Source organism: Myotis yumanensis, unplaced genomic scaffold (assembly GCF_028538775.1).
Source record: "Myotis yumanensis isolate MYYU_CA2020_CCGP unplaced genomic scaffold, mMyoYum1.0.hap1 SCAF_3, whole genome shotgun sequence".
In the NCBI taxonomy this organism is placed as follows: Eukaryota; Metazoa; Chordata; class Mammalia; order Chiroptera; family Vespertilionidae; genus Myotis; species Myotis yumanensis.
Genome location: NW_027223754.1, coordinates 123,642,364 through 123,665,596, shown reverse-complemented (window position 1 = coordinate 123,665,596; position 23,233 = coordinate 123,642,364). Strand labels below are relative to the sequence as shown.

At 38.1% G+C, this 23,233-nt stretch overlaps 1 protein-coding gene across 4 annotated transcripts in view; it reads left to right on the top strand.

Annotated features, from left to right (window-relative positions):
- Positions 1-18,455, top strand: part of FERRY3 (FERRY endosomal RAB5 effector complex subunit 3) — a 59,050-nt gene extending 40,595 nt beyond the window's left edge. For all 4 annotated transcript variants that reach the window (XM_070409551.1, XM_070409552.1, XM_070409550.1 and 1 more), the window contains 5 exons: positions 346-420; positions 4,344-4,546; positions 16,549-16,606; positions 17,179-17,246; positions 17,844-18,455. In XM_070409551.1, the coding sequence (XP_070265652.1) occupies positions 346-420; positions 4,344-4,546; positions 16,549-16,606; positions 17,179-17,246; positions 17,844-17,936 (497 nt within the window). In that variant the 3' untranslated portion in view covers positions 17,937-18,455. The remainder of the gene's footprint in view (positions 1-345; positions 421-4,343; positions 4,547-16,548; positions 16,607-17,178; positions 17,247-17,843) is intronic.
- The last annotated feature ends 4,778 nt before the right edge of the window (positions 18,456-23,233 follow it).

Genomic DNA, 23,233 nt, shown 5'->3' with positions numbered 1-23,233 from the left:
AGCAGGGGTGGGGAACCTTCTTTCTGCCAAGGGCCATTTGGATATTTATAACATCATTCACAGACCATACAAAATTGTCAACTTAAAAATTAGCCTGCTATATTTGGTTAAACATTTAATTAACTCGCCCCTAATGCCTTGGCAGGGCCAGACCAAATGATTTTGTGGGCTTATGCGGCCTGTGGGCTGGACGTTCCCCACTCCTGATGTAAAGCATGCTTCAGAATGCCAGGCACCTAGAGATGCCTAATAAATGTTTGCTGTCATGATTGCTTGAGGAATAGTAGTAGTAATGTGTTTTCATATGTTGTGATATTCTTACATGGTCCATTATCTTATTAATAGATTCTGAAAACCGAAACGGAGGAAGTGAAGATAAGTCTAAAAATGCTGATAGAAACTATTTAAATATTTTACCTGGTAAGTATTATTTCAAATTGCAATTTTCTTATAATCATATACATTGAAATCAGATTTGAAACATTAGTTCTTATGGCATACGTCATAAAAAGTTTGTCAGTGTATCACTTTAAAACATCATCGTATCTATATAGTATACTGTACTGTCACAGATGTTCTACAATTTAAATCTTATACTAGTACTGAGTTTTCTAGATCCGTATAAGAAAACTTGCTCAAGCAGTTGCATAAGCCTTATTGTTATTTGCTATTTTAGATTTCTTCTTTCATACATTGGTTTCTTAGTTTCTTTAATGAACCAAGAAATAATTTTACTCTGAAACCTAAACAATGGTACATAGAAATATAAACAGTTGAACTTGTAGAGAGAACATGGGTCATCTAATTTAGAATCTTTCTATTTTTCCATCAACTTTCTTACTTTCCATTTCTTTAATTTCCTTATTATTCTTGAGTATATAGTATATAAACTGGAAATTCAGTCTCTTGGTTCTATCCCAGATTGAATTCACTCTGATGATCCTTAATAGTGTTTGTATGACAGGGCATAACAAGGAAGGCCTATCTGTTTACTTTATAAGTGTAAAGTCTTTTAAACTAAGTGGTATATTTTGCAGTTTCATAAATAACCAAGGTTATTTCTTCACATTTCCTTCCCAGATTTTCTACATTCCATTTAATCTAGGAAAATAGCATGACCATTTCTGGTATTACCTTGTCAGTCCCAGTCAGTTAACTTGTGGTCATCAGCTTCTGAATTTCCTTCCACCTTCAGATATCCTACCTTAGTGGATAATGTTAGAGGCCGGATTGCATCACCACTTTGTGGAACAGGAAACTGTCCTCCTCTCTATCTAAAAATACCTTCATTGAGACAGGAATCATTATATTTCTCTTCATAGATCCATAATTTAAATTATCTATGTTTTGTGGTTTTCTTAAAATGTACCAATCTTAATATCTCCAGAAGTAACATTGTCTGTTTTTTGTTTTAACTTAACTTTTTTTTTTCTTTTTGTTAATCCTCACCCGAGGATATTTTTTCCATTGATTTTTAGAGAAAGTTGGAGGGAAGAGGGAGAGAGGGAGGGAAAGAGACAGAGAGAGAGAGAAAAACATCAATGTGAGTGAGACACACCGATTGGCTGCCTCCTGCACACGCCCCAACCGGAGCTGGGGATGAAACCCGCAACTGAAGTATGTGCCCTTGACTGGGAATCAAACCTGCAACCCTTCTGTCTGTGAGCCAGTGCTCTAACCTGCAATTCTTCTGTCTGTGAGCCAGGCCTCTCCAAAAAACCAGCCAGGGCAAAACTTACCTCTTCATTGCTATATTTATTTCCTTCCTTGTTCCTTTTTGGAAAAAGCCTATAGGTTAGTATCTCGTTATCACCACCAAATCAGGAAACTATGCCATTAAGTCTGCGTTAAAAAAGGAGTATTAAGTTCTTCAACTAGATATACAGGTAGCATCTGAATTTCCATTTAGTTAAAGGATGCCTACACAGCTAGGAAGTAAACAGGAGTGAAAAAAGATCCAAATCACAAAAGCTTTAAATTTTTTAAGTTGCAAAGAAAAACAATTTTATTCATATAATTTTTAACTAGTAGTTTTGCTTCGTCATTATCTAAGTATTTACAGTCTATATCATCTAATTCTCACAAATACTTTGCAAGAAAAGCCATTCGGCATTATTTTTTCCATTTTATACATGAAGTACGATGGATCTATAAGTTGAATTGCTTTACCCAAGATCACTCAGCCAATAAGTGCCAGAGGCAGATCTTCTTTTAATGCCCAATCTAGTCCTTTTTCTACAATATTATTTTGCTGTGATTACTGCTGCCAACTCCACAGCCCCCATTTTACTAATGGGTAAAATGAGGCCCAGTGACAGGTCTTCTAAAGTCACCCAAAGCGATGTGGGGGTTAGGAGCGACTGCTCACTGAGTCATCTGCCTCACTGCTGGACCATGGCCATATTTCCTGCTACAACCTCCATCACCTAATAGGAGGCAGTGCATTTCATTGGACCCACAAGGATATTGTCTCCAGGTTTCTGATAAGCTACCTGTGCCTTTTATTGCCTTCCAGGAAATTGTAACAAAACTATTTTTCATCAGATAATTTTTTTTAACTTTTTATTTGACTAGTTTATTTTCATGTTTATATCTCTGTTTTTTCTTTAATTCCTTTTTCTGCTTATCTAATTCGTTTATCTTAAGTTAAAAAGAAAAACACCGCCTGGGGCCTGTCAGTGGCGTTCATGGGTATAATTCGTGTACACTGGTAACTAGAAATGGTTAAACATTGTGCTAAAGTATATTAAGTACCTTTAACTATACTATTTGTTTATAAGTATGTATAAGTAAAATCCTGAGATAATGACTTTGAAGCCAAGGTGAGAAGAATGTGTGGGGGGAGGGGTTGGTGATACAAGAATACTTCTTAGAAGAGCACAGCTTTCCTAGAAGGACATAACAGAATTTCCAGGCAACAATGTGTTTTTTTTAAAAACATATTCTTTATGTTTTATATTTTATTTCTTTATATGACAGAAACTGCAGAATACAAAGGCTGATGAGATTTTATATTCTGTAATTAATGTGGCTACATAGAAAATGGAATGATTGTAGGAAGCATGGATTTTAAGTTTCCATATAGGTACTGCTCTAAAATTCAATCTAAAACATTTGTTCATCCATTCACTCAACAAATATTTATTAACTACCTTCTATGTACCAGGTACTCTTCTGTGTGCTAGAGATAGAACATTAAACAAGGTAGACAAAATTCCTAGTTATGGAGTGTAAACAAATGGTCTCTTTAAAATACTCTCATAAACAATGAAGACTTTCACTGCCAGGAATAGAATAAAACATAACAACCTGAAAGAGAAGTGAGGGGTGAGGAAGTCCTCCAGCCCCTGGAACAGTCAAGGAAGGCCTCTCCAAGGAGGTGGCCTTTGATATGAGACATGATTAATGAAAAGTCAGCTGTACAAAAACCTTGGGGACACCTTTCACAAAGCAGCCTGAATTGGGAACAAGCTATGCATGCTTGCAGAGCTGAACAAAAGCCAGTGTGGCTGGGCTGGAAGAGTGAGGTTGAGACAAGAGGATGTCAGACAAATAGGCAGTGTCCAAATCATATAGGCCTTGCAGATCACAGTAAAGCATTTGGACTCTTTTTTGAATGTGGTGTGAGCCTGTTGGGTGATTTTACATAGGGGGGTTGATATAATATGATTTACATATAAATCATTTGCCTGCACTATGGGCAACAATGGAAACAGAGAGATTCATTAAGAGGCTATTATAAAAACCTAGGTGAGAGGTGATGGTAGCATGAACTAGGGTGATAGCAGTAAAAATGGAGTGCTCATATTTGAGATATTTTTTTGGAGATGTTACTGAAAATAGTTCGTGGTGAATTGGATTGGGGTTTGGGCAGACACACTGAGAGAAAAAAAGTAATGAAAGGCAACTTCTGTGTTTCTGTCCTGAGCAAATAACTGGATAGAAATTAGAGCTATAAATTGAGATGGAAAAGAGCAGGTTTAGGTTGTGGGGATGACAGGTAGGCAAGTAACCTGTTTTCACATGTTAAGTTTGAGTTAAGTGGGACACTTTGAGCATTGATATCAACATAGAGATGATGAATACTCATTTGATTTACTTCTTGGTGGTGACTTCATACCAATTTATGAACCTAATGCAAAATTGGCTATTGCTTCTTTTTTCGTCACTTTCTTTCTAAGAATTTAGAAGTGGTAATCATAATTGCTTCCTGAATCCAAAATAGGTTCCTGATTCACCTCTACTAGTTTGATACATTGATTGCCCATTCCAGCTCTTTATGCACTCCACTGATGGCGGTAATTTAGCCATTTGAAAATCATGATTGCATTTGTTGTTCACAGGAGAATTTTACATTACACGGCATTCTAATCTCTCAGAAATTCATGTTGCTTTTCATCTTTGTGTGGATGACAATGTGAAATCTGGAAACATCACTGCTCGCGATCCTGCCATTATGGGACTCCGAAACATCCTCAAGGTTTGCTGCACCCACGACATCACAACAATAAGTATTCCTCTCTTGCTCGTGCATGATATGTCAGAGGTGAGCATATAGGAAAATGCTGTAATTGTATGAATATATAACCTTCCATATAATAATCACTTTACATTTTAAAAGCACTTCTTTTTTTTTTTTACTAATGGACATTTTTATCTCCTATCTGGTTAATAGAATTGAGTAGCATAAAATACAAAATAGTGAATAATTCTTAACCATTTATGTTCAGAGAATTATAGCATTAGTCTATAGAAGGTAAACTAGAAAATCAAAATTATCTTTAGCTTTGGATAAGGCATATGATCCTACTCCTCCTCTTTTCTCCATCCTCCTCCTTTTTCTCCTCCATTTTTGTCTTAAATTATTTAGCATTAGATTTGCCTCCACATTTATATTTGGCTTAGGCTAACATTAAACTTAGTTTGCATTCTCTGAGTCTGCACTAATAGGCAAGGGACAGAGATCCTAGATGACAGGAAGAAGCCAGCTTCATTTTAATATTTTGTCAAGGATGATCTTTAGATAATACAAGTATTGACTTTTATAACTAAAACATGGTATAATCATGCACTTATTTTATTAAATACTGTACTTTATATTTTACATTTTTAAAAAATCTCTTTCCATGACTGTTTACTTTCTCTCCTGCTCTCTTCCCTCACCTACATAAAAACTGGCTAGAGGGGCTAAGTTGTGGAAATAATACCAGGACTAAAAATTAAATTTCAAATAGTCTGGAGGAACAAAGCAGCCTCAAAAGAAACGGATGCAGGCACGTCTTTCTGGGAGAGCCAGGGGTCAACTTGGTGATAAAGGGCCCATGTCAGCAACTTGCTGCTGCCTGTCTTGAGGTGGCATTTTTTTAAAAAAAAAGTAAAATGGCTGATTGGTAAGTGCAGATTGTGAATGTCAGGAAGGAAGTTTGATCATTGATTATTAGAAGTTATTTATCAAAATAAAAGATGTGTGTTAATGTTATATGGTAAAGTGTGTAAAAGGTTTTATGTTTTGCTTTTTAGAGTGGCTGAGCCTCCACTTAGACTGATTATAAGAGGCCTCATTTTTAAATGCAATACCCTATGTAAACACACACACAAATCATTGCCATATAAGGCAATATGAGTTCAATGCTTTTCCACTTATAGTCCATTTGTATTTTCACCAGACACAGTTATTATTTTGATTAAGAGAATTCTGGTTCCATCCTGAAAGTTGCCTCATATTTCCTAACCTCTCATTCCATTCACTTCTGTAGCCTGTCATACCTAATATGGTATCAGGGGAGATTGACATCAACATGTTTTTCCCCCACTGTAGCTTTATAAAGTCTCAGTTCCATCAGGAATTTTTAGCCATTGTTAGGTTATCATCACTAATTAGTCCATATATAAAAGAGCTTTTGGGGAATAACAAAGAAAGTTCGTAATGAATTCCAGCCACAAGAAAACATTCAGACATTCCTGCAGCTGCGCTCCTGGTTAACCAGTTTATAAAAATGGTCATATGTAGGTGGGAAATAACCTCAAAGCAGTGTTTCCAAAAGTCACTAAGTTCGGATTTACTTCAGACATCGGATACTACCAGCATTCCCTCTCCCACAAAGTTACAAAAGTTACATGTTTTAAATCGGGACAGCCAGCTGCAGAACATTAAGTTTGTTTCCAAAGTGTCCATTTTAATTCACAAAAGTATATTGGGCCATGATCTTACCATTTGTTGCATTTAAACATCCATTCAGGTCAAGAAGTTTATTCTATAAATTCAGACAACACTACACAGGATATAGCGGTAATATTTGTCTTAGGTTTCCTGCATTTTCAGGTGTTGTTTTCTTCCTCTAACAGAATTTGCTAGACACTCAGTTACCACATTTTAGTGTGTGCATGATGATACTGTCTAGAACAGACTATAGACTACGGTAAATAAAAAGTGCTGTAGAAATTAATTGTAGCTTGTTTTTTTTTTAACAAAGGAAACAATAGTCTGTCAGTAAGAAGAAAAATATACTGATATTACTAATTTTATCTATGTAGGTCTTTGTGATCTGAAGATACTCTCTTACTGGAGTTAGTCTAACCTGATACATGTGTTATGAACCTGCAAGTCAAGAATCCTATATTCCTGACTTTCTTTTTTTCTTTTTTTTTTAATTGATTTCAGAAGGGACAAGTAGAAACATCAATGATGAGAGAAAATCAATTATCAGCCGCCTCCTGCACTCCCCCTACTGGGGATTGAGCCCACAACCTGGGCATATGCCCTTGACCAGAATCAAACCTGGGACCCTTCAGTCCCCAGGCCGATGCTCTATCCACTGATCAAACAGGCTAGGGCCCTGACTTTCTTTTATGTTTACTATTAATTTGTTGAATAATCTGGGACTTAGGGATTTTAGTTGTAATTATTGTGGTTGGTGAAGAGGTTGTTTTTAACTTTTTGTTACAGTATAATGCACATATAGAAAATACATATATCATAAGTACATAGCTCAAATTTTCACAAACTGAACAGCAATGTAACAAATACCCAGATCATTGAACAGAACATTACCAGCACCCAGAAGCCACCCTCATGCTCTCTTCCAATCATGTAAACCACAATCCCCCCCAAAAGGGTAACCACAATTTTCAGTTTGAAAAGCAGAAATTAGTTAGGTGTGTTTTTGTAGTTCATATAAGCAAAGAATCATATAGTTACATACTCCTGTATTTGGCTTCTTTCTTTCACCCAATCTTATGTTCATGAAATTTATTTATGTTACCGCTTGTGGTTGTGGACTTCATTCTCATTGTTATATGTCATTCCATTGTGTGAATTGTAAGCACAGAGCTTACAATTTTACTATTACTGTTTTACTATTTGGGGACATTGGGTAGTTTCCAGGTTTTGATTATTATGACAAATGTTTCTGTGAACATTCTATACATACATGTTGGCATTTCTGTTGGGCATATACTTAGGGATGGAATTGTTAGGTTTCAGGGTGTGCATATGTTCCACTTTGGCAGAAACAGTCAAATACACCCTCAGAGTGGTTGTGACCCACCATGGCTTTTGAATATGAAAAATGAGAAAGCCAGAGTAGTTCTCACCTTCTGATAATGACTGTGAAACAGATTAATACAAGTATTTTAGGTGCCTCAGTGGCACATACTTGGGAGTAAAGAATAATTTTGCAATTTCCTTCCTGTTCAAAAACAAAATAATTCTGATATCTAACTTCCAAGACCTACAGTGAAGACCTGTATACCATCTAAATCGTAGTCACCTCTACAGTTAGCCTTACCCTAATTAGAAGATTCAAGTTGAGTCATCAAGGTATGGCCATTAACTTTAGACAGTACTGTCTGCAGTTTAATCAGAATTGACATTTTAATTTCACAAGTTTAGGATTTATTCTGGGTGTTCAGTGCCCACTTATCATCTAAAGTATAGCCATAGATAGCCGTAGGACCCAATTTTCTGCCTCAGTTCCGAAGTCTGAAGTGTTTCACATGATCCATTCAGCTTTTTCAATGACTTTCTTTCTTTCTTTCTTTCTTTCTTTCTTTCTTTCTTTCTTTCTTTCTTTCTTTCTTTCTTTCTTTCTTTCTTTCTTTTATTTTAGAGAGGAAGGGAGAGGGAGAGAGAGAGAAACATCAATGATGAGAGAGAATCATTGATCAGCTGCCTCCTGCACACTCCCTACTGGGAATCGAGCCCACAACCCGAGCATGTGCCCTTGACTGGAATCGAACCTGGAACCCTTCAGTCCGCAGGCCAATGCTCTCTCCACTGAGACAAACCGGCTGCAGTTGTCAGCAAACTGTGGCTCGCAAGCCACATGCGGCTCTTTGGCCCCTTGAGTGTGGCTTTTCTACAAAATACCATGTGTGCGCATACAGTGCGATTGAAACTTCGTGGCCCATGCGCAGAGTCGGTATTTTGTGGAAGAGCCACACTCTAGGGGCCAAAGAGCCACATGTGGCTCGCGAGCCGCAGTTTGCCGACCACTGGGCTAGGGCATCAATGTATTTCTTTCATAGTGCGTTCTCACGGGTGTGACAGTAAGGTTGTCACTTTGCCATTATTTAGAGCTCATGATAAAAAACTTTCTATACTCTTACTAGCCCACTATGTTGTATATCCCACTACTATATAATATACGTATACTAAGATTTGTTTCCAGAAGAAAGCTCCTTATGTAACTGTGTTCATGGGTTGGAAGGCCACATCCCATGAGGATATCCAATTAGTCACGTTTTTTCATGACCTTAATAACTTCTAAAGCCTACGGTTTACCTTTTTCAAGTATAAAAAGCCATACTTTTTAGGTGCTGGTTTTAATCAGAGAAAAAATGACAAACATGTCTGGGATGGAGTCTCTGGGTAAACAAACAGGAGATTTAAAAGCAACTAGGATTGTATATGTGTAGATGCATACTGTCTAGCATTTCCTTTCCAATTCATATGCTGCTAAGCAGAATTAAGTTAAAGTAAATGGAATATGAGACTGGATCAAAGACCTAAATTATAAGACCCAAAACAATAAGTTACATAGAAGAAAACATAGGAACCAAACTTATGGACTTTGGTCTTAGAGAACATTTTATGAACTTGACCCCAAAGATAGGGAAGTAATGGCAAAAATAAATGAATGGGACTATATCAAACTCAAAAGCTTCTGCACAGCAAAAGAAACTGACAACAAAACAAAGAGGCAGTCAACCAAAGGGGCGATGATATTTGCAAACAGTAGCTCTGAAACTCTGTGCTTACAATTCACATTAGTTATACTCGTGTGAGAGTGATGGTTAGTCTTAACCTGGGCCTGAAATAATTCAGAGGCTAATCATAAGTATCAGTATGTTATTTATAATAATAAAAGCATAATATGCTAATTAGACCAGATGTCCTTCTGGACGTCCTTCCTTCCAGACAAAGCCATGGCAGGCGGGGGCTGAGGCAGACGTGACAGAGGCCCCCTGGCTGCTGCAGCGGCGGGCAGGGGTCGGGGCCAAGGCCCTTGCACGAATTTCATGCATCGGGCCTCTAGTAGATTATAAGACAACTGTCAGATAATGCTTTGGTATATATAAAAACGAGTACATCTATACCAGTGGTTGGCAAACTGCGGCTCAGCTAACCGCGGCTCGCGAGCCACATGCAGCTCTTTGGCCCCTTGAGTGTGGCTCTTCCACAAAATACCAGCTCTTCCACAAAATACCGACTTCTGCACATGGGCCATGAAGTTTCAATCGCACTGTACTTGCGCACCCGCACGTGGTATTTTGTGGAAGAGCCACACTCAAGGGGCCAAAGAGCCACATGTGGCTCAAGAGCTGCGGTTTGCCGACCACGGATCTATACTAATAAAAGAGTAATATGCTAATTAGACCGGATGTCTTCCAGACATCCTTCCAGACAAAGCCACAGTGGCAGGGGCCGAGGCAGAGGCGGTTAGGGGCGATCAGGCCGGCAGGGGGGAGCAGTTAGGGAGCGATCAGGCTGGCAGGGGAGCAGTTAGGGGCAATCAGGTCGGCAGGGGTAGCAGTTTGGGGACAATCAGGCCAGCAGGGGGGAGCAGTTAGGGGGCGATCAGGCCAGCAGGGGGGAGCAGTTAGGAGGCAATCAGACCAGCAAGGGGAGCAGTTAGGGAGCAATCAGGCCGGCAGGGGAGCAATTAGGGACGATCAGGCCAGCAGGCAGAGGCAGTTAGGGGAGTTCAGGCTGGCAGGCAGAGGCAGTTAGGGACAATCAGGCAGGCAGGCGAGTGGTTAGGAGCCAGCAGTCCCGGATTGCTAGAGGGATGTCCAGCAGTCGGACATCCCCTGAGGGGTCCCGGATTGGAGAGGGTGCAGGCCGGGCTGAGGGACCCCACCCCCAACTCGCGCACGAATTTCATGCACCGGGCCTCTAGTTACTTATAATAGTATAAATAGTAATAATTCCTTGATTCTGGTTATTTTCATGGTATTTTAAAAAGTGCTGTATTTTAGAGTAACATTTTAAGGTGATGCAAATACGTATTTATTCCTATATATGATCCTTCAATAAAATGTTTGACATAAGTGAAAGATAAGTAGGCCCTTAAGGAATAAAACATCATGATTAATTGAAAACCAGCAGAAACAACCAAACATAGAAACAGATATACAAAGATTTGAGGCACCAGAATGGACACAAACCATAAAATGGTTGATAACTGTCTTTAAAATTTTTAAACAAGCTTAAAATGCCTTCAGGTAAAAAGATGCTATGAAAAATGACCTAGCAACTACAGAATTGAGCTTTTAGTTGCCTAAAGAAATTTTTAAAAGATCGAAATAAATGGAGAGATAGTCTGTGTTCATGGGTTGGAAGGCTCAATACTTTTATCATTTCTCCTTAAAGTGATCTATATAGACTTAAATGTTAATCAAAGTCCATGTAAGTACTTTCAACAATAAAGAATTTTAAAACAAAAAAAAAAAACCCAAAACAATTAAAAATTAAAGATCCCTGAATGAGAAACTTAAGCTTTTGAATCCTATTTCACCTTATACATGATATTAATAGGATCCAAGATTATATTTGTCAATTTGAAAAAATATCTCCCCAAAACTACTATAGCTTTTTTTTTTTCAACAGATGGAGAACCGTTAGCTTGCTTGAGTCAATAAGCTTCCAACTGTTTTATCTAGCAGCCTACCAGTAAACTATTTTTGACAATGTGTAAACTCAATAATATTTATATGTTGGTGCCATTAGTGTTGGTCTTTGCAACTGAGATTTGATATTACAAATACATCTTGTTGTAATTCTTCTAGAGTCTAGCATCAGGAATTTTTTTAATTTTAAATAAAATATTTAATATCATGACAAAAATTCATATAAGGCAATTTGGAAGATATTAACGAGGTAATTCTAAAATTTACATGAATGCATGGAACCTAAAATTTTGAAAAAGAACAAAGTTGGGGATCTTACACTAATTGATTTCAAAACTTACTATAAATGTATAGTAACCAATACAGTGTTACATTGGCAGAAGAATAGACTATGGATCAAAGGAATAGAATAGAGAATCCAGAAATAAATCCAAGCATATATGATCATTTGATTTCCAGCAAGGTTGCCAAAGCAGTTCAATGGGAGAAAGGCTAGTGTTTTCTCTCTCTCTTTTTTTAAATTATATTTTTATTGATTTCAGAGAGGAAGGGATAAGGAGAGAGAGAGAAGCATCAATGATGAGAGAGAGTCATTGATCTGCTGCCTACTGCACACCCCCTACTGAGGATTGAGCCTGCAACCCGGCATGTGCCCCAACTGGGAATTGAACTGTGACCTCCTCATTAATAGGTACTCAACCACTGAGCAACACCAGCAGGGCAGGGGTAGTGTTTTCAACCACCAGTGTTGGAAGAATTGGATATTCATATAGAAAAGATAAGCTTGAATTTTACCTCACATCATTCATACAAATTAACTTCAAATGGATCATAGACCTAAACCAAAAAAGCTAATACTATAAAACTTCTAGAGGAAAACATAAAAGGAAACCTTGATGACATCAGGTTAAGCAAAGATGTGTTAGAACACACACACACACACACACACACACACACACAAAAGCCATAAAAGAAAAACTTAATAAATCATACTTAATTAAAATATAAAACCTTTTTTATCAGAAGATACTGGTAAGAAAATGAAAATGCACATTTCAGACTGTACCATGGCCTTGGATGATTCACTGTACCTTTCTTGATGTCTTTTTTTTTTTTTTAATAAAGGTTTCTTATGAAGTATAAATTATATACATTGTAAAATTCCATGAAAACATAAGACATTATTATTGTAGTTTTAAGAACTATCAGTATTTCCTCTTAGCTGTAGGTAGATATTTCTTAGTCACCTTGCTCTCTCTGTAGATTATTTTTTTAAACTAGGGAGGAACAAGTCAAAATACAAAAATTCGTCATTGTGCATGTGTATACTCCCATACGCACTGTTCCTCTTTGTGAACGTTGAAGCAGAGAAGTATTGTAAATATAATGTAAACATCAGAAAATTTCACTAGTCATTTTCATAAGCTTCCAGAACTTTGGAAAAGAGGATTCTGGACATTTTAGTCCTCTCAGTAACTAGACCCCTTTTACTTATCAATTTTAAAGTATTTTGGACACAAAAAGTAGTTTCCTATCAAAGTCTTTCTGTAAAGAAAGTCACTTTCTTTTTAGATTTCCATAAATAATGACTCACTCAACCTAAGTTTCTGAGCATCTATATGCTCAGTATTATAGAAATATCGTAAAGGTAATAAAGGTGACTAAAAAATAGTTCACACAACTTAAGTAAAGAAAACATAAATCCCATCTCCCTACCTGTTTCTCCTCCACACACACCCCTCCCAAAAAGACAGAGTAAAATGTGATTGTTGAGATAAAAGAAAAAAACGACACCATTCATAGCTGGGGAAGTACTTTATGAAGGCAAAGGAAGTTAAGTTGGACATTGGAGAATGAAGGTCAGATTTCAACAGATGGAAATAACAGGAAGGGCATTCTAGGTGGAAGAAGTGGCTTGCGGCAGAGTGTGAGGAGGTGGGCGACAGCATTACAGATCATATTCAGGCAAAGGTGGGCAGATGTGCATGAGTGAAACCGTTTTTAAATTTAAAAGTCTAGAAGCTGCGGTGGTTTTGGTCCTAATGTAAATAGCCTTGAGTACTAAAATAAAGTCTTAGATATTATTCATGAGACAATAGGAGGCAATTATAAGTTATTAAACAGGAATATAATATGATCACAAATGTACTTAAATTAGCCAAATCAGTGTTTTGGAGGGGGGCTGGAGTCCAGGAAACCAGGTGGGGAGTCATTGCAGTAAGTAGGCATGAGGTCCAAAGACCTTGAGAGTTTGGTCAAGAACTAGGATAATTGAGTGACACATCAGCCCCCAAGAGGGGTTGGCAAGTTTCATGAAAAAAGGGAGTGGTCATTAATGGGAATTATGCCAGAAAGGTCAATCAGAATAAGATTGAGAAAAGTTTTGGTAATAATCATCGAATTACAACTCAACATCTAAAGTAAAGACCCATGAGTCCCTACTGATTAAACATGATTGGATAAAAAAAAAAAAGAAGGGAGGGAGGGGAGGAGAGGGGAAGGGAGAGGAGGGGAGGAGAGTAAATAAATCTCCCATGCAGAAGCCCAAATAATTTATGTACATACTCCATCCTTAAGGAGGGGCACAAAAATACCTTCACCTTTTAAGTGTGTGCTGCACACAGTGGATGACTTCTTTCCAAAGAGTCCAGTGTGGAAAGCTCGGGGGAAGGGATAAATTTACAATGGAGAAACATAAAAAACACTACCAGTACTTACTTGTACCAGGTGATCCAGGTCAATAGCAACAGTCATAAATCATGTTGACAGTATGTACCCTTGGTTTGATGCCATGAAAATGACACTTAAGCACTGTAGACTTCCTCCCAAAATCCATAGCGCAAGTCTAATAATCACAAAACCCCCAGATAAATTCCAAGATAAGGCATCCTACAAAATCTGACCAGTTTTCCTCAAAGCTCATCAAAAACAAGGAAAGTGAGAGACTCACAGGCAGGGAAGCCTAAGGTGACATAATGACCCAATATGCTTTCCTGGATGTGATCCTGGAACAGAAAAAGTCATTAGGTAAAAACGAAGGAAATCTGCATAAACTGGATTTTAGTTAATAGTAATGTATAATAGTAATGTAGCGATAGTGTGGTTTTTTTGTGAGGGGGAGTGTTATAGGATGGTTTTTTTATTGTACTACTGCATTTACAAAGAAAACAGACAATGCACTCAGTACAAAGAATAAAAATGTATTTGGGGTTTTATTTTTATTGGCAGCGACTAGAAACCCTTTAGTGAGATCATGACAATATGACAATATTATGGCTATATTCAGTAAAGATACATGGGTAATTGCAAGATCAAATTCTACAGCTGCTTCTTTCTATGGCTTCCAATTCATCTGGCTCCTGAAATGATAGGAAGACAGCCTTTATTTGTTGGAAAACATTTCCTAAATGAAGTTATAGGTTCTTAATTTTTTTCATGTCAGTTGTTAAAATGAGGTCTTCTATTTGTGTGTGTATATATGTTGATTATTTCACTTAAATATCATGACCAGAATTTCCGTAATTTCATAAACTATTATTTCACAGTGTAGAAAAGAATTCAGTTGTAGTAACTCATATATATGTATTTATAGTGTCCCAAAAATGAATAAAGGCAGTGTTTATTAAAATACATTTCATTTTCAAAATTGAGCTATCAGCTGTTAAAGTGTGTATACATTTTTTGGGACATTCTGTCCCAAAAACCCAAAGTGAATTAGAATTGCTAAAGACTTTTCCCTGCTATTGTTTGCTGTAATCTGTTCTCTTTATTCTTGATAGTTGGCTAAACGGCCTCACTCTTAGTAATATATTAATATATTAGTTAATAGTAATGAGTGTGGGAGTTAATAGTAGGGGAAACTGGGTGTGAGACTATAGGGAAATTCTCTATCATTTTCATAATTTTTTTGTAAACCTAAAACTTTCAAAAAATAAAGTCTCTTTTTAAAAAACTATCAGGGTAATGCCATTTTGGATCTATTAAATTAGTAATGTCGAATAATATTTTAAGTAATATTTAAATGTCCAGATGCTAGTGAACATATGATGAAATTGGATGGTGCATACATTGCTAATGGCTAATGTAAATTGATAAAACTTTTAGGGGAAGGACCTAAATTTTATAAGTATACCAAGAACTTATTCAAAAACAAGATATAGAGCCCTGGCCAGGCAGCTCAGTTGATTAGAACATAGTCCCAATACACAAAGGTTTTGGGTTTGATCCCTGGTCAGGGCACATACAAGAATCAACCAATATGCTAAGTGTCCAATCGTCTGGTTGGCCATTCAACCAATCAAAGCATAATATGCTAATGATATGCTAAGGCCACTCAACCGCTCGCTATGATGTGCACTGACCACCAGGGGGCAGACTCTCCAACCAGCAGGTTAGTTTGCTGCTAGGGTTGGGCCTATTGGGATTGAGCGAGATGGGCCAGACACGTCCTGGAGGCCTCCCATGGTCCCTCCCCGGCTGGCCAACCTCCTGCATCCCTCCCCTGCCCCAATTGTGCACCAGTGGGGTCCCTCAGCCTGGCCTGCAACCTCTCGCAGTCCAGGACCCCTTAGGGCAACAGTTCTCAACCTGTGGGTCGCGACCCCTTTGGGGGTCGAACAACCCTTTCACAGGGGTCGCCTAAGACCATTGGAAAACACATATATAATTACATATTGTTTTTGTGATTAATCACTATGCTTTAATTATGTTCAATTTGTAACAATGAAATTGGGGGTCACCACAACATGAGGAACTGTATTAAAGGGTCGCAGCATTAGGAAGGTTGAGAACCACTGCCTTAGGGGATGTCAGAGAGCCGGTTTCAGCCCTATCCCGCAGGCCAGGCCAAGGGACCCCACTAATGCACAAATTCGTGCACTGGGCCTCTAGTATATGAAAAAGTGGAACAACAAGTCTCTCTGTCTCTCCCTTTCTCTCTCAAATCAATCAGTAAATAAAAAAATACAGATAGATATGTATACTCACACATATACATAAATATATTCACTGCAATGTTATTTAAAAATAGAAATCTAGCTATAAGGGGCTGTTTAAATAAATTATGATATATTAGTTCAATAAAACAACAGTTTTTAAATTGTGTTCTGAAGATTCCCCCCAGAATCCTAGCCCTTTCTGTGGGGGGCGGGGGGGGGGGGGCGGTCAGCAAGATTTTTATTAGTTTTAGTTCCTAATGCAATAAATACGTATAGTACGTATAGTATCTATGTATAGTACAGCAAATGGAAGAAGTCATGTGCCTTAAAAAACACACACAGAGAAATCCAGCTAAAATTGACTAATAGTTACCTGAATTTGTTCACAAACTGGATAATCAACATTATAGATAAATTAAGATCTGAGTATGTATTTTTTAGAGTTCTTTAGAAACAAGATTTGTTTTGTTTCTGTTTCTAGGAAATGACTATACCATGGTGCTTAAAGAGAGCAGAACTTGTGTTTAAGTGTGTCAAAGGTGAGCATAACCTTATATTTAACAACGACCTATATATCTTCCTCCCAAATACTCAAAATAGAGCAACCCAGGAGAACGATTGTGAACGTTACTCATCGTCGGGTGCCTCAATTAAATGGTTTATTAAGCAAATATTTCATAGCAGACGTTTTTTTTCTTATCCTTTCCTAGACACAAATATTCAGCCCTCTTCAAATACAAGATATTTTGATATTATTTATATTTTGCTCTGATTATAGCTTGTTCTTTATTGTCTTTTATTCTTTAAAAAAAAATAGAGCCATATGTTTAGCCTTCGATAACTTATTTTGCTTTTATTGTATGGAGACTGAAAAGGACTTGAGAAATCATAAGTAAGTATGTTGACAAAGCGACGTTAAACATGTCTGGCATGGCGAATTCAGGGTGCAGATGTTTATCTGCCCCGTAGGCTGAACCTCTCTTGCAGTAAATGACTACATAAAAAGTCAAGACATGAAGCCCCACAATGAAAATTCCATTTATTTCGATGAAGGGCTAGGTAGGCTTGAAGCAGAACGCATAATTCAGCAAAGTCTATTGTTCTGTTTTAGGTTTCATGATGGAAATGGCTTCATGGGATGGAGGAATTTCTAGGACAGTGCAATTTCTGGTACCACAGGTGTGTTATCTTAATATATCTCACCCCAATTTAATCTCTTTTACAGTATTTTTGACAGATATAGTGAGCACACTGCCCTAAACTCAATATAACACAACAAAATGCTAACAGCTTCCTCTTTTTTAAGTGTTTGGATGCCAAAAAGGCACTTAGGTTATTGTCAATGATGTTAGCATCTACCATTCCGGGGATCTTTTTATTTAACCCCAAAACCAAACTTGACTTATTTGCCCTTTTTCCCCACATATGTGTGATACAGATTTTGAAGAGCTCATAGATAAGGGCATCAGCAGAGAGTGGCTCTGTATTCTGTGTGGCCTTTAGCGAATCAGTGGCACTTTTAAAATTGATTATACTAGTGTTATCTAGGGTCTTTCTGGTAATCAGACCTTATTTGATAGGAACAATATATGTTCTCAGAGGATGGAGCAAGGAAAACACTCCAGTCCTTAGCTGCGCAGTTAAATCAGTCATGAAAGATAATTTTTACATATTGCACTCTATGTCTAGAACTAGTTCCATAATTTAAAATATTTTAAATGTTTAAAAAATCAGTTATGACTTAACAAATACAAACTTTTTTTTAACCTCCTACAGAGTATTTCTGAAGAAATGTTTTACCAACTTAGTAACATGCTTCCCCAGATCTTCCGAGTATCATCAACACTTACTCTGACATCCAAGCACTAAACCCTTATATATCACCATGCTGGCAGAAGAGGATTGTTAACCTCTCCAGGAACTTGAGCTCTGCTGGGATTCTGTCAAGCAAAGATGCCCAGAAAGAGAACTGGCGACCCAAGCCACAAATCAAATCATGATAGATGTCTGTTAAACATTCCAAAGACTCATCTACCGTACAGGCTGATGATCAGCCCCTGATGTATACATTTATTGTTAAAATCTCTATGAAAAAAAAAATGTCTTTTCCTATTGTCATATCCTATCTGTGAATATTAGTAGGTTTAAACTTCCTATATCTCGTGCAAGGACACTTGATGTAGGAGAGTGTTCACTGCATTTTCATAAAGACATTTGTCTTTTCCCAAAGGTATGAATCTTATCAGGTACAAGACTTAATTAAGCATACAAATAAAAATCTTTCCTCTATCTTATTTGCCAAGTGAAAATTAAAAAGCACTGAAATATACATTACACGTTTGGACGTCTTGTGAAAACCTTTTTTTGTCGAAACACAAATATATGAGACATACACTTTTTAAAATTCTTATATTTCAAAAACTTGTTTTTAATGTACTCTTACTAAGGTTTTATAAGTTCAGAGTCAGAAAAAGATACTGGATTCTTTTCCTCTATCTCATCTTCCTTATGTGACTTGCCCTTGTCTGTTAGTAACATTTCGTGAGCTGGGAAAATAGTGTGCTTATTTGCAAGCCGAGTGGAAAGCTATTCTAAACCAGCACCTGGTAGTATTGTAGTGCCCATCAATACTGACAGACAATGAGGATCATTTTTATTTCTCCATCCTGTTGTCTGCATTCTCAGCGTCTTTAACCATTTTTCTTTTTTTTTTCTTTTTTTTTTTTAAATATATTTTATTGATTTTTTACAGAGAGGAAGGGAGAGAGATAGAGAGTCAGAAACATCGATGAGAGAGAAACATCGATCAGCCGCCTCCCGCACATCTCCCACTGAGGATGTGCCCGCAACCCAGGCACACGCCCTTGACCGGAATCGAACCCGGGACCCCTCAGTCCGCAGGCCGACGCTCTATCCACTGAGCCAAACCGGTCTCAGCTTTAACCATTTTTCTAGTGGAAAGTTTTTTACTGATATGATGTCCCCATTTCTGTCTCTGCTGTGTTTCCTCTCCTTCTCCATTGTTTTTCTTTGTAGAAATACTTTTTCAGGTGCTGCATATCGCTTATGTATCCCACCTGTAACATTTGCAATGAGCACTCACTACACTGACCAAAGGCATTTACAAAAGCAATCGTTCTGTCAAATTCAAATTGTATGGATGTTGTAAATGGCCAATGGAATGATATGGAGGACCTTTTACATGATAAAATGGTATATTTTGATTCCAAGAGACAAAAAGCACTCGATTAGTATGCCTACATATAATAACTTGGAGAAACTCTTGGCAAACAAAATGCTTCCCCACACCATGGAATGTGTCTTGATTTTCTACTCAAGGAAATGACTGTCGAAGTAACCACACTAAGGAGTTTATCCACTCCAGACTGTGTCCATTACAAACTAACACTTTCCAAATCCTTTTTCAAGGAACCTGGTGATCCCACCAAGAAAAGGGTAGGTAGGTATTCTACCCTTAGAGCAAGAAACTGTCTTCCAGACACTACTGTTACCATTAAGACAGATTCTAATGCAAAGCAAAGTAGACAGAAGTAGAAATTAAGGGTGTGCTCTAGCAGTGTCAGAGACTGAGTTCATAATGTGACAGGTCAGGTTGGAGGCGGGTATAGGAGGGTCATTCAATAAAAGGCATTCAAAAAGGCATTCAGACTGCACAGAATTTCTATAAGTGTATAGCCAACATCTTAAAGGGTGCATCCAGGGTCAGGGTGTGGGAGTGAGGGTTCATTCGCAGAAACTTGGTGAATGCAGCTGCCCAACCCTTTCTTTGTCTCATCAGGGCTGTTTTATTAAATTATAAAGTGGTAGCTTTCACTCCAGGGCAACTTGAAGTTTCTATTTGGCCTATGAATGAAGATGAATTTAAGTACTCATTATTCACATGGCAAGATTAGAATAATATTTATGTTACATCACTGATATGAAGACACACCAAACACTAAGTTAGCAACATTATATAATGTAAGTTTCTAACTGTGCACATTTAAATAGTGGGGGTTTTAGTGAAGCAGTAGATGAAGTCTGGAGTTCTGTATTTGGACTGGGAAGGATGAGATTATGGCCTTCTGAGTGTTTTAGAGGGCTGCTTAGAAGAGAGTGGTTCAGGAACTTCATGAATGATGTGAAGAAGGAACTTTAGTAGGCTGAGACTAGGCCATTCTAGGTATGAGGAGCAGACATAGAATGAAGGGAGGCAGTGATAAATGGTTAGATGTTGAGAGAAACTGACCACAGGAGCCTTTTGGGGATGGGGATGGGATTAGAGGGCCTGGGCCTTAGCACAAATAATGGCGAAGTCTCTCAGCAAGCATGAATTTTTCTATTTGTGTAAACAATTAAATATTCCCAAAACAATGACAATCTGGTCCTCAAGGCCTTCAAAATATGTTTGGGGAATCGAGCAGGAGCATTGAGCCTGAGGTCTCATTCTGCTGCGCTTTCCCCCTCCCCCCATTTCTGTTCTCAAAGCACAAAACCAAGCAAAGCTGTAACCTTGCCATTGATCAAGAAGTGTGGTACCAGGTGTGCTCAGCATGGCACTATGATTAGAATGGAAGAAATGCATGAAAAAGAATTTCAGCAGAAACAACTTGCCAGGGAATTGGCAGATCTCAGCTATCTTTTGTGTCACTTCAGTTGGGTCCTGGCTAATTCTCAGAGGAAGAAAAAAATGTTCCACAAAGGAAAGATGAATTTACAGAAATATGCCTGTGCTAGAGGCCCTCTGAGAATCAGCAGAGCTGTGCTGGAAGAATGGACAAAGATAAAGAGTGAACCTCAGGGCAATTTTTAGTTTCTAGATGAAAACAATTGCTTTTCTCTTATTTAGTTTTCCCATTTAAATGAAATTGGACTGCTTTGCTCAAAAGAAATTGTGGCACTGTAAAAATCATTATAATAAAAAAAAATACAACTATTTAAATGAAATACCATGTATTTAGAGTCACTTAGATCGATGCTTTTCTATCCTTTACCCATCAAAGAACATTTCCATTATCTTCCTCATATTTTCCTGAAATAGTTTGAAAAGTTAGTAAAGAACTCAAACAATTGAACAATCATTTGAGCAATGGTCTGTTTTTTGTGAAAGACATGTCAATGAAGCTGAGTGATCGATGGTATTAACAGCAGTACATAGTATCATATTGAATTATCATTGTAGGGTTCTGGGCAAATTTATAAAAAGAAAACCTTGCCATTTTATTTAACCTGCGAGGTCTCATCCTAATGAAATGAAAAGTCTTTCTGGAAAGACTTTTTTTTTTTTTTAATATATTTTATTGATTTTTTACAGAGAGGAAGGGAGAGGGATAGAGAGTTAGAAACATCGATGAGAGAGAAACATCGATCAGCCGCCTCCTGCACATCTCCTACTGGGGATGTGCCCGCAACCAAGGTACATGCCCTTGACCGGAATCGAACCTGGGACCTTTCAGTCCGCAGGCCGACGCTCTATCCACTGAGCCAAACCGGTTTCGGCTGGAAAGACTTTTAAAACAGCTCAATGACATCCTTCAGACACCTTTAAGGACCATTAGGAACCCCAAGCTGGGGACCACAACTTTAGAAATATTTATGTGAGAGTACGTTACAAAGGAAGGGCCAAGATAAGGACAACATAAGTAGCAGGTTGAACCTGAGGGATCCCATTCAATAAACAGCAGCGTTTGCCAAGTGTCTTCCAAGATTCGGCCTCTGGAAACCTATGCAAAGGTAATGCTACTTTAGGAACTATTGGATTAAAGAAAGAATACTTGGCAAGCTTCTCCATGATCTGTGATGCTGTCGATCTCTAATGGCCAGGACAAAATCTCAACAAAAGCAGGGGAATGGATGAATAGCCTTCTAAGGTGCCCTATAGGACTAAGAGGTACTTGTGATGTCCTGTTCGATATACAATATTAAAATTATTGCCCTAACCAGTTTGGCTCAGTGGATAGAGCGTTGGCCTGCAGACTGAAGGGTCCCAGGTTCGATTCCAGTCAAGGGCATGTACCTTGGTTGCGGGCACATGTCCAGCAGGGGGTGTGCAGGAGGCAGCTGATCGATGTTTCTCTCTCATCGATGTTTCTAACTAACCCTCTCCCTTCCTCTCTGTAAAAAATCAATAGAATATATATTAAAAAATTAAAATTATTGTAATACACTCCACATCTCTCTTGCTGGTTTTCCCCTCTGTGGGAAAACAGGGTTTCTGATATGTTAAAATTCAAGATATATCAGGTTTTCTGATAGATCCATATCTAAGGCTTGCCAAACTTTATTCTCTGTATAGTCAATCCTCATGAATCATGGACTCTGTACATGCAAATTCCCCTCCTTGCTAAAATTTATTTGCAACTACAAAATTACTCAAGTCATTTATAAAAGCACATAGTCATCTACAGAAGCAATAGTTTCATCAGATCCTAGTTGTGTGGATATTGTAACTGGTCCACAGAATGAATTGGAAGACCTTTGACAGCACTTTGGCATCATCTGAGGACATGCGCAGAGCAGTGAAAAAACTGAGTCGCTCAACACACACATTCCCAGCTGAGAGAAGCAAGGTGACCTTCTTCAACTCTCCGAACATAAGTAGATGTCCTTCTCACAGTCCATTTACTGCCACATATTTCACATTTTTGTGCTTTTTGGTGATTTTGTTATTTTAAATGGCCCCCAAGCATAGTGCTGAAGTGCTGTCCAGTGCCCTAAGTGCAAGAAGGCTGTGAGGGCCTCACGGCGAAGACATGTGTTAGTTCAGCTTTGTCCGGGCATGAGTTGTGGTGCTACTCAACAATCTGTTAAATAAGGTTTCTTTAAACAGAAACAACGCATAAAAAAGGTTCTAGATAGATTGGCTGGTGAACTGTGATGAGAGGCTTGCAGGAACCTAGCCCTATATTTCTCCTGGGAGTAATGGTTCAGGATTTGCTAATTCAGTGTTCACAGCACAAGAATCAACTGTGTGTGTGTGTTTTCTCTCGCAGGTGAGAGTGCATACATAGCTATCTGGACACATTTGGCACATGGAGAATGAAACCTGGAACACATGACCAGAGGAGCAAACAGGTCCTTCCTGGAGATGTTTAAGAATTAAGCAGAAACCATGCTGACACAGGTTAGGTCTGACTTCTGCAGGGGGAGAATGTATTGGTGGGTCT